At 42.1% G+C, this 12,134-nt stretch overlaps 1 protein-coding gene across 2 annotated transcripts; it reads left to right on the top strand.

The window, feature by feature from the left end:
- The first annotated feature begins 225 nt into the window (after positions 1-225).
- LOC121886230 (phosphatidylinositol 4,5-bisphosphate 5-phosphatase A) lies at positions 226-10,855 on the top strand. 2 transcript variants are annotated; one of them, XM_042396176.1, is made up of 13 exons: positions 226-707; positions 1,688-2,281; positions 4,106-4,213; positions 4,386-4,494; positions 4,595-4,711; positions 5,136-5,311; positions 5,746-5,857; positions 6,061-6,170; positions 6,265-6,475; positions 6,605-6,742; positions 6,827-6,892; positions 6,978-7,082; positions 9,557-10,855. In XM_042396176.1, the coding sequence occupies exons 2-13, from the start codon at positions 1,692-1,694 to the stop codon at positions 10,025-10,027; spliced, it is 2,313 nt and encodes a 770-aa protein (XP_042252110.1). In that variant the 5' UTR covers positions 226-707; positions 1,688-1,691; the 3' UTR covers positions 10,028-10,855. The 2 variants fall into 2 exon arrangements, with proteins under 2 accessions (XP_042252110.1, XP_042252111.1); XM_042396177.1 differs by lacking the exon at positions 9,557-10,855 and adding an exon at positions 8,881-9,400.
- Positions 10,856-12,134: the final 1,279 nt, after the last annotated feature.

Here is a 12,134-nt window from a genome sequence, read left to right as displayed (position 1 = left end):
TCTTAGTACAGATGCTCAGTTATTTCTGTCTGGCTGCACTTTGGCAACTGATATTTTGTTGTGCCTTTCCTGCCCGCCCCCAGGTGCTCATATGTTTTACCCAGAGTGCATAGAGACACAGAGAGACAGAGAGAAAAATAGAGAGAGAGAGAGAGAGAGAGAGAGAGAGAGAGAGAGAGAGAGAGAGAGAGAGAGAGAGAGAGAGAGAGAGAGAGAGAGGTGCACTGTGAGTGTGCGTGATGGGTCGGTGTGCAGGAGGTACATGCGGCGGGATGCTGGCCGAAGAAGTGCACAGCTGCTCCGGCCAACTGCGCTGCCATATAGACACTGATATCAAGTAGGATGAGGTATAATCAGCTGTCCCGCTATATTGTCCTACAAACATCAGCATGCAAGAGTCCGGACACATCAAGCGTGACCGCCTCCTGTCCTGACAGCCCGGCTGCTGCGCGGTCTGCACCGTGACGGAGACGTTCGCTGTCCCCCGGTTACCGACGGGGTCTCATCCCTCCTGCAGGCTGTCTGTCTCTCTCTCTCTCTCTGGACCATACATCGATTTTACTCTCGCCTGTATTTAGCGTTGATTGACGTGCGTGACAAGAAAGGTGACTGATGCTTTTCCTCTCTGTGGATTTGTGAGATCACCTTTGCGGTTCACCTTGGAAATTAAATAAACAAACAAACAAACAAGAGAAAACGCATGAAAGGTAAGACAGATGTTTTCACGAGGTCTGTGCGCCGCAGCTACGTGTTTCTGTTGATTTTGCATGTAAAATTATGCTCCATGGACCTCTTTATTTGTAGATAATGGAGCTATCATTCATCAGACCTGCGGGATCATGGACTTTACTTTTAAAGTGATTTTTTTAATGCAAACATGTCTGGTCACCATCACTTAGGGCTGTTTTTTTTTACAGGGTTACTACTGTGGTCACATGAAATTCTCTGTTACAGATCCCAATTTGCATATCATGAATAATTGAAAGAGGTGTATAATGTCTGTGTGGAAGGGCAGATAAACAAAATGGTGGGAGGCCCTTGTCCTGTCTTTTCAGGCATCCTCTACCTTTGGACCTATAGTATCTGTTGACATTGTCTGATGTGCTCTATTATCTGCAGCTGTGTGTCCCATCTCATGTATCTGTCTGTCTGAGCTCATGGTACATAGTTTCCCTGGTGGGTATGTAGGAAAAGGAGAAAGGAAAGCACTTAAATTGCGATCCTATTCCGTAACAACTACCAACAATTCTGTCTTTTGATTTTTAAAAGGGTCAGGGGCTAATTAACGTTGCTAGGCAACAGCGATGTAATCCAGGACAGAGGTCCAAAGTTAGTTCCTCAGCCCAATTGCCAACTCATGGTAACATCATCATCAGTGACGCTTGGGGACCGTTATGTGGACAGGTGCTCAGTATAATTTGATGCATTTTCTCAGCTTCCGCTCAGTGCAGGCAAATCCTTTGTACTCTTTCACCTGAACATCAAGGACACGCTGGTTAATTTAGAGATTTTGTGACCTCAAGTGAAGACAGGTTCACGACATTGTGAAGGTCAAAGAACACAAAAGCCACTTGTTTCATTTTTATGCTCTTTTATGTAAGCTACACTAAATCTCATAATGTCTTTTCTCTCAAACACTTAAAAGAATCAGGTTGTGTTATAATTATTCACATATTGTCTGTTGCAGGTTGATGGATCACGTGCAGCAGAAACAAATCAGCACAGACCCTTGTGGTCCCAAAGTGCAACACAGACCCTGTGCATTCAATGGTCCAGTCTTACCTCCACAGCTCGCAATCCAGAAACCGCCTCCCATCAGCCCATCAGAGGTGCACAAGAAACAGTCTGGACTGAGCCCAGTTCAGGCTGCGGTTGCACCTATGAAAGTGACAGATCAAATGCAGTCAGGCCATGCAAAGTCTGGATCCACTCCAGCAACACTGGCTAGTATAAGTCGGCCCAGACCGACTGCTCTTGGGACTAAACCTGCTCCAAAGCCGACCCGAATCTCATTAGAACCCTCCAAGGAAATAGATTTGATTCCAGTTTGCATCCCAGGACCTCAGAGTCCCAACGTCCTGCCGCACTCCCCAACGCAGTCCTCCTTCCCTCTTCACAGTCCTCAACGTCCCCACAGCCCTCAGCCTTACCTGAGCCCCAATGCCAGCCTTAGCCCCAAACCCAGCTTCAGTCCTCAGCCACAGAGGAGCCCCTCACCTGTGAGCACCACACAGAGCCAAGTGCAGTCTGAAAAGACAAGTGGAGATAACAATGACTTCAGGTAAAACATTTTTAGATGACTTAGGCTGTGCCGTTTCAAACATGGCTTTAAATAATTATGAATATCGTTCCCTGTTTTGTCTAAATTCAGTTTGCAGAAGCCGTCTTGCAGTCAGTTACTGTAAGCAAACTGACGTATGCCAGACCATGTCACATGAATCAAAGCTTCAAATTTCACTAAGAGCTTTATGATCCTGACAGAGTGACACAGCCACATTCTGCTGGCAGACTTCCTAGAGGCATACTTTTGTTTTGTTCCTCACTCATAAACAAAGGCTACTTGGTTTAAATTTGTGGAACAGTGTTTATATTAGGGATAAAATATGCCTGAAGGTCTTCAGATGGGAGCAACCTCTGAACGTCCTACTGTCAAAGACATGTTTCCTGATCCAGATTTTATATCAAGGATCATTCTGGTGATTTTTGGATGTTTTATCCCAGAAACTTCCTTTTAGGCCACAATCGATTTCCATTCATTTCAGCATCGTATGAAAATCAACTTGAATGGAAAATATAATTCACTGATTGTGTTTTCCTCTATATTTTACATTTATTTCCTCTATGTTTTACATTTATTTCCTCTATATTTTACATTTATTGTATTGACAGGATTTTGGCCTTGTCACCACGTAATACAAATGGGAGCAGTTTCTGTTTTAAAATTGGACTTGGAGGGCTGTTAAACAATAGTCCAACATTAGAAATGAAGAATTTGCTGTTGAAAAGTGTTCTGGAAATTAGATCCTGTAAACAAAAAATAAGCAAACAAGAACATTTTGAAAAGTTTTTGTCATTTCTGACATTAAAATGTTGCCGTTCACCAACAGGGAAAGTTGTCTTGTGTTCAGAACTGCATTAACATGCAATAATAACAGAACAAGACAAAAGACAAAAACAAGTGAATGAAGGTGACTTTTCCTTGTGATGGATTATCTCAACCTAATTTCAGGTTGTTGTAAGTTGATTTTCATTCTCTTTTGAAATGAATGGAAACAAATGGCTGTCTGGAATGAAGGAAATCAATTTAAAAACCTACAATATGGTTTGGATTTGTAATTATTGTGCTAAAACATTCAAAAAGACCTTCGTGGTACATTAAATTCATCATTTGACCCTGCAAATTTACCCTCAGGATCTGGAAAATCTATCTTCGTATCTGTGTATCTATTAATAGAACAGTTTTCTTTTAATGGCAGAAATCAGCAATCCAGATGTAATGAGTTGTGAAGCTGAGACTGCAGAAAATTAATTGGCCACTTTCTTTATATGAATTTTTCAAGCACAAATGACAAGTATTTGCTTGTTGCAGCTTCTCAAATGTGAATATTTGCTGTTTTTCTTTGTCTAATGTGAGAGTAAACTGAATATCTTTGTATTTTGGACTGTCAGTCGAACAATAAGACATTTGAACTGACATCAACATGGATTTTGGGAAATTTTGAGGGACAGTTTTCACTACTTTCTGACATAGACAAAACTATTAATTGATTAATTGAGAAAGTGATCAACAGATTAAAGGATAATTAGTTGTGGCCCCGATGACGTGTTTCTGTAATGAAATAGTCTGGCTGATAGGACAGTTAGCTCCATCTCTCTCTTTTTCTCTCTCCTATGTATTCACACACACACACACACACAGAGAATACTTAGTCATCATCAAGGTACAAAGAGGTACTTAATTGTGCTTATCTTATTTTCTATATACGGAAACACCGACGAAAGCTATTTCTCTGAGGATTACAGCACAGATTATGTTCTCTTTTGCCTTACAGTATATAGTGCTTAAACCTAATGCGGCATTTCCACTGTCACTATCCTCTGAAAGGGTGTACATCGTCACATGGAACGTGGGCTCAGCTGTCCCGCCAGATGACATCACTTCTCTGTTCGGACCAAATGTTTCAGATGGGAGTGTTGACATGTTTATCATCGGGTAAGCAAATATTCCCACCAGGCTCAGCAGTGACAGAGAGACAGCCGTGAGTGCCCACTCACTCTCTCAGTCATCTGTGTTCAGTTTGATCCGTCCCCTCCTGTTACCTATCACTGTCCTTCTATTACCGTTTCCTCTTTGCTTGTTAATGATAGTTCTCTACTTTCTTCAGACTTCAGGAAGTAAATTCCATGATAAACAAGCGGCTGAAGGATGTTCTTTTCTCAGACCAGTGGACCGAGCTTTGCATGGACACACTCAGTCCCTTTGGATATGTTTTGGTCAGTAAGGAGTTCAATCTGTTGCCGCTCATATAAGACATTCAGTAATTAAGGTATTTTGTAAATTTAACTGATATTTTCATCTATCCTATTCGTTTAGGTGGCGTCCCAGCGAATGCAGGGAGTGCTGCTGCTGGTCTTCTCTAAATTCTGCCATCTTCCATTTCTCAGAGGTGTGCAGAGAGAGAGTACACGCACAGGACTTGGGGGATATTGGGTACGTGCTACGCATCGAAGAGAGCTGCTGTCTGAGATTTATTACAAAATTAGTGGTGGGTTTGTGCCAGTGGGTTTGTTGGGATGGGGGGGAAGGGAAGAGGGGATGGCTTCCTGCCAGCAAAGCGCGTGCATGCGTGGGTGTGTATGTCAGTGTGTGACCGTCCCATGCGTGTTGATGTCAGCATCACCCCTGGCTGCTGCTGGTGCAGTCTCCTTCTCTTTGAGGTCAGTGCAGCAGCAGGCCGTCTGGTTTTCTGGTTCTGTGACTCAGTGGCAGAAAAAAAACCATCCCGACCTTGTCCCAGAGCACAGATGCAGCTGATACATGCCAGGGTTTTGTTTTAATTTTATTTTAAAGATGTTAAGCATAAGGATTCAATTTCTGCCTGTGTCCTCCTTTTGCCCTTTTCCATCACTCAAAGGGGAACAAAGGCGGTGTCAGCGCGAGGATGACAATATTTGGCCACCCGGTGTGCTTCCTCAACTGTCACCTGCCAGCTCACATGAGGAACCTGGAGCAGCGGATGGAGGACTTTGAGAGTATCCTGCAGCACCAGCAGTTTGAAGGAGGGACGGCCACTGGTGTACTGGACCATGAGTGGGTGGCATGATTCTTATATATCATTACCTGTACATATTACACCCATAAAAGGTGCACACCATCACTCGGTTGTCAAAATCAATGGTTTAATGACACAAATGCACAAATTAATTTGTGAACAGATTTAAGGTTTAAGATTGAAATTGCAACATCTGCTTCAGCTGCATCTTAGGAGGCCATATGACATGATCTTAAAGCCTTATTATTTAACCTTTCATGTGTAACAAGTAACACTGTATTTGACCAACAAAATGCTACATTTATCTCAGAATCTTGCACTTAAGTAAATTTATATTTCAATAGTGCCTTTGCAATTGCCTCTTTGAAATAATATCCTTCCTTTTTTTAAATTCAAACATCATGAGTTTATTTATTTGGATTTCTACTTGCTTCTTCATGTACATGAAGGGCCTGTTTTTTTCTGTCCCCAGTGTCGTGTTTTGGTTTGGGGATTTAAATTTCCGCATTGAAGACTATGACATCCATGTGGTGAAATGTGCCATCGACAGCAGTAAGCTGCCTCTGCTGTGGGAGCGAGATCAGGTGAGTCACCTTCAGCATTTTAAAATGTTTACCCATTCACAGAGACAGATGGATTTTTCTGGAAAGATTTACACCACCTGTTTGTCTCTTGATCACCGACCACACCAACAGAGGGCGTTGTAGCGCAAATGGAACATCAACAGTCTGTCAGGCTGACTGACTTCCTCTTCTGTTTTTTTTTCCATCATTTTTTTACTCTGCAGCTCAACATGGCTAAAAACACAGAGTCCATCCTGGAAGGCTTCATGGAGGGACCACTAAAATTCCCACCTACTTATAAGTTTGATGTGGGCACTCACACGTACGACACCAGGTTCGTTCAGGTGTGTCCATGACAATCAGCAGATTTTATTTGTCTATAAAGCAAAACGATGACCATCTGTCCCTTTTCGCTTCTTTTCTGTCAGTGCTAAGAAGAGGAAGCCAGCCTGGACAGATCGCATCCTCTGGCGCCTCCGTCGCACTGGCTCCCCAGTTCCTACCCACAATGCAGCACTGCAGCGGGGTCTCACTTCGTGGTTGGGTGGGGCAACTAAAGTGACGCAGCACACGTACCGAAGTCACATGGGCTACACCATCAGTGACCACAAGCCTGTTTCTGCTCTGTTTACACTGCATGTGAGACGATATTTTACACATTTTCTCAAATATGCTGCAACCAAATCTCCTAATGGCATCTCTCTTTGTGTTTGTTTATGCTTGCTTATGTTTTATTTCTCCTTCTATGCCTTGCGTTCTTTTTTCTAGTTCCCATTCAAGGTGGATATGCCACTGGTGGAGCTGCAGGTAAACAAGGAGTGGTGTAAAGTCTCTGATGCCACAGTCAGGTTCACTGTGGCATCAACTTATCAGCGCAGCTCATGGGACTGGGTCGCGATATACAAGGTAAAGAGCAGAGTTTTAATTAAATTCTATCAATGAGCTTGAGATAAATTTGCTTATGGCCATGATGTCTTTGTTTCTGCACAGGTTGGATTTAGACATCACAAAGATTACCAGGCATACGTGTGGGCCAAGGGAGAGCATGTGACACAGGTGTGCCAGAAACTCAAATTCATGCATTTATTTTGTGCCACAACTGAACTCAGGGTTAATTTCTTTCTGTTTCTCCCTCCACCAGGTGACATTTTCAGAGGAGGATTTGCCAAGAGATGATTGTGAATACATCCTGGGTTACTACAGTAATAATATGAACAGCATTGTTGGACTGTCAGCACCCATTCAGGTAACAAGATTCAGAGGAAAAGTATTTATCTCACTGCTTCTTATGGTATATTTATGAAGGATGTACGTACAGTGCTGCTTGAAAGTTTGTGAATCCTTTAGAATTTGCTCTATTTCTGCATAAATATGACCTAAGACATGATCAGATTTCCACTCAAGTCCTAAAACTAGATAAAGAGACATCAGTTAAACAAATGAGACAAAAACTTTACACTTGTTCATTTATTTATTGAGGAAAATGATCCAATGTTACATATTTGTGCATGGCAAAAGTATGTGAACCCCTAAGATTATCAATTCATTTGAAGGGGAAATTAGAGTTGGGTGTTTTAATCAATGGGATGGCAATCAAGTGTGAGTTTGGGAGGCCCTGCCTTATTAAAAGAAGAGAAATCTGGGTCTTCACCATCAAACTCTGAGCTTCACAGCATAGGTTTGTTGAAGTGTGTCATGGCTCAAACAAAGGAGATTTCTGAGGAACTTAGAAGAAGAGTTGTTGATGCTCACCCGGCTGGAAAGGGTTACAAGACCATTTCTGAAGAGTTTGGACTCCACCAGTCGGCTGTCAGGCAGATCAAATGCAAATTGAAGACATCCAACACTATTGTTGCCCTCCCAGGAGTGGTCGGACAACAGAAATCACATTAAGAGCAGGCGTGTAATAATCCAGGAGGCCACAACGGACCCCAGGGTAACGTCTAGGAAACTAAAGGTCTCTCTTGCAGTGGCTACAGTCGATGTCAATGAGTCCATCATCAGGAGAACATTGAACATCAATAGTATGCATGGCAGAGTTGCAAGGAAAAAAGCCACTTCTCTCCAAACAGAACATTGCTGCTGTCCACGGTTCGATCCAGACCACGTGGATAAGCCAGAAGGTGATTGGAACAATGTTCTGTGGATGGATGAGACCAAAATCGAACTTTTTGGCTTGAATGAGAAGCGTTCTGTTTGGCGATAAGCAAACACTGCATTCCAGCATAAGAACCTTATCCTATCTGTGAAACAAGGTGGTGGTAGTATCATGTTTTGGGCTGCTTTGCTGCATCTGAACCAGGACAGCTTGCAATCATTGAAGGAGCTATGAGTTCTGAGTTATACCAGCAAATTCTACAAGAAAATGTCAAGGTATCTGTCTGTGAACTGAAGCTCAACAGAAAGTGGGTCATACAACGACACTAAACAACAAGTCGTTCTACCAAAGAATGGTTAAAGCAGAAGACAGATAATGTTTTGGAATGGTTGAGTCAAAGTCCTGACCTTAATCCTAAAGAAATGCTGTTGAAGGACCTGAAGCATGTAGTTCATGCAAAGAAGGGCGAATGGGCTAAAATTCCTCCAAGCTGATGTGCAGGGCTGATAAACAGTTACTGGAAACGTTTGGTTGAAGTTATTGCTGGGAAAGGGGGTCACACCAGTTAATGAAAGCAAGGGTTCACATACTTTTGCCACCCACAAATGTGTAAGATTGGATAATTTTCCTCAATGAATAAATGAAAAAGATGAAAAAAATGTTTTTTTTGTCTCATTTGTTTAATTGGGTTCACCTTGTCTAGTTTTAGGACTTGTGTAAATATCTGATCACGTTTAGGTCATATTTATGCAGAAATACAGAAAATTCTAAAGGGTTCACAAACTTTCAAGCAGCACTGTATATACAGTACACTACCGGTCAGAAGTCCAGTGAATAACCTTAAATGGTACAAAGGTAAGAGGTAAACTGCTAGAAATAATAAAAAAAAAAGTTTAGCGATGGATGTAAATTAAGCCTTGAAAGTTGATGCAAACAGTTCCTACAGGTGTCTGTATGAAGGCATGGAGGAGGAAGCCTGATGGTCCAGGGCTCTTTTTGAATGACCGGCACCCTGGACCAAAAGGGCTACCACAGCATTTTGCAGAGCCGTGCAACACCCTCTGGTCTACGTCTAGTCATGGGTTCATCCTACAGCAAGATAATGATCCAAAACATACCTCCCGGCTGTCAGAACTACCTTAGAAGAAAAGAACAAGACAGTAGTCTTCAAGTCATGGAACGGCCAGCACTGTCATCGAGCTGGTTTGGGATGAACTGGACAGAGTGTGTGACACATTTGTGGGAACTTCTGCAACAGTGTTGGGAACAACATTTGATTTCCATTGTAGAAAGAACACCAAGAGTGTGTTCGGCTATTATATCTGCAAATGGTGGCTACTTGGAGGAGTTTACTATTTAACTTTTGTTAAATAAAAGGCTTCCATAATCTCTTTCTACACTGAGACATTTAACTATGTAAATTTTAATAAAAACTGGAAAAATAGAGGTGGTCTAAAACTTTTGACCGGTAGTGTGTACATGGCCATAAGTGTGTGGACTAAAACTTTCTTCTTGGACTTCCAGTACTTATGTGCAAAAGTGCACATAGTGACTGTATGTGACCATACATGTATAGTGTAACCTTTCAGCACCTTCGCTCATTTAGTTCTCATCCTCAATAGATCACGATTCCAGTCCACAGCCCCACCGCGCGGCGCTCCGACAGCTCAGACTTAAGCTCTGAGGATGACAGCACCTTGGTTCTGCTGGCTCCAGACTCCCGCAGCCCGAGCCCTAAAACCAGCAAACACCACCATAGCACTCGCCGTAGCCGCAGCCCTGCTGTTCCAGCTCTTTCATCCAAACCCCTCCCGTCCCTGCAGGGCCTCAGCCTCTGCCCCCGCTCCAAAGATGCCCAGAATCGTAGTCGCTCACCCTGCTCTGCCGCTAAGAAGGAGCGACTGGTCTCCCCTGACGCTATTGCGTCTCCCACCATCAGCCCACTCAGTCCCCGAAGCCCCGTGTCTCCAGGTGGCAGCGTCACCGTACCAGAGGCTCTGATCGCTGCCATCTTAGGGGAACACAGACCAGCTCAGGTTAGCCCCACAGGGGTCAAACAGATAGGAAAAGCAGGGGAAACAGACACTTCATAGAATATAAAACATCAATAGATCAAAAAGGAGGTTCAGTGAGGAGAACGATGGCAATACCCATGCATCCAGAGTCTGATCTGACCCCTCACTGTCACTGTGCTCGTAGAAGCAGCACATTTAATGACTGGTAATGTAGTTTGCAAACATTCCGCCTTGTAGCCCTGCAGCTCTCTGTTTCTGAATCTACCATCATCTCATACACTGTGTGTATCTCAGAGTCAAAGATGTGTCTGGACTCCCAGTGACAAGTGCTTTTATAGACTCATAAGCTATATCATACGTAAACAAACATATTGAATGTGAAACCAAAGTCAGAGTAAATCTGTGGCGGATGTGACCAGTTATTATTGACAGCAATATGGATCCATGTAAACAGTCTTGTATCAAAGTAAGGACCCTGGATCTGAAGTATTGATGGTATCAAAGTCCACAACAGAGAGAGTGTGTTTGTTTGTGGCTGTGTGTGAGTGTGTGTTTGTGTGTGGGGGGTGTTTGTATAGGCTTATGTGTTAAACCATAAATTAAAAGTGTGAAATATAGTGTAAAAATTTAACTCTATAGTTCTTGGTCTGTATTCATAAATTGAATGTAATGTTACCAAGAGTAGCGAAAGAGCATTTTACCACTTCAGTCAATCTACCATTTACATGTGACTGTGTGACTTGAAAAGTAATCCTCGATCAATGGTCTTATTCTTAGCAGCTTTGTGAATACAGCCCCTGTTCTATAGAGCTCAGTGAGTGGATGTTTAGGCTAATGTGTTTCAGGTTTTGCTTCAAGGAAAACATTGTTATTTGATTGTGTGAATGTGCAAATAAAAAGAACAAACTGAAAAACAACCGAAAAAAATACAGTTTACTGGATAAACACCACTATACACGCACACGGGGAGAAGCGTATATTTGACTTGACAAACTTAAAAAACATCTCAACTGATGATTCACCACTTAATTTGGGCTTCAGGCGTATGACTTGGAAAGACTTTATATTCTCCCCAACCCCAAAGATAAAAAAATACATGTTGAATGTGTGAGTGTGGCAAATGGGAACATGCAAAACATTTAGCTCAGATATTACAAATGTGTCACAGTAACAACATGCCAAGATAGCTCTGATTATTGTGCTTTTAAATAGTAAAATCTAACAATCTTTAGAATTTAACAGTTTCAAATGGCATTTAAGTTAGTGAAAGGTGGACAATGACCTGTTTAGGACCTTTTGGTCTTGACTTAGGATTTCATATCCAAGACTGAAACGTGCCTCTGGCTTAGAACAATGACTCTGTCCCAACTTTGCATCTGTATGTATGGGATAGTCTGGATGGAAAGTCTATAAGTTGAACCTTTGATACAGGACAGCAGCAGATAGAAAACAACTTGTGTCACAGATAGATGCAATGAAGGAATCTGAAAATTGTCAAATCAATACAAAGAACATCTTGAGGTTTCTACAGAGGTACAGATTAGTGTGCACAGTTTATAGATTGCCTTGATGTTTGTAATCAAGATAATCACTCCTTGGATTAGTGAGTGGATCTAAAACCAAAGACAGACACCATGGAGAAGAGGCGCAACAAGCTGCAATCATTCTCTTCAGGAATAATAAGTTTTATCTGACAGACAGCCAAAAATAAGGCATCTGGTGTCAACTGCATCATCAGTGGAAATCTACTCAAACAACTGCCACTAAGGATTTGTAATCCACATGTTGAGCAGAAACAAATACTTACTTTCTATTAAGTTTGGTAGTGGATGAGATATTTCCTGGTATGATTTTAAAATAAGAAAATGGAGGTTCAGTGGTTCCCTATCCACATACCATGAGGTCTAGGGATAAATCTGATAAATCCTGTGAAATACTGAATAATTTCACCTTTTCAGGTCTCTAAAAATCCTTAAAGTAAGTTCAATACTGACACTTTAAAGGATAGATTCAGGTGCCCACATTAGCACTGAAACAGGTTTTCCTTGTGGTAATCATTCCTCCTGTAAATATTGACCATTAGAAGATCCCTTCCTAATACACTTACAGTGTAAGTGATGGGGGATAAAATCCACAAGCCTCCTTCTGTGCAAAAATGTATTTAAAAGTTTATGTAAAGCAAATA

This window comes from Thunnus maccoyii, chromosome 19 (assembly GCF_910596095.1).
Source record: "Thunnus maccoyii chromosome 19, fThuMac1.1, whole genome shotgun sequence".
In the NCBI taxonomy this organism is placed as follows: Eukaryota; Metazoa; Chordata; class Actinopteri; order Scombriformes; family Scombridae; genus Thunnus; species Thunnus maccoyii.
Note: the sequence above shows the minus strand (reverse complement) of the source record. Positions and strands in the feature narration are given on the sequence as shown.

What these genes read in the sequence shown, in the direction of transcription:
- LOC121886230 (XM_042396176.1), top strand. Translation starts at nt 1,692, where the DNA reads ATGGATCACGTGCAGCAGAAACAAATCAGCACAGACCCTTGTGGTCCC. An exon ending in GTTGACATGTTTATCATCGG is followed by an intron (nt 4,214 to 4,385) that starts GTAAGCAAATAT and finishes TACTTTCTTCAG; the next exon opens with ACTTCAGGAAGTAAATTCCA. An exon ending in GACTGTCAGCACCCATTCAG is followed by an intron (nt 7,083 to 9,556) that starts GTAACAAGATTC and finishes CATCCTCAATAG; the next exon opens with ATCACGATTCCAGTCCACAG.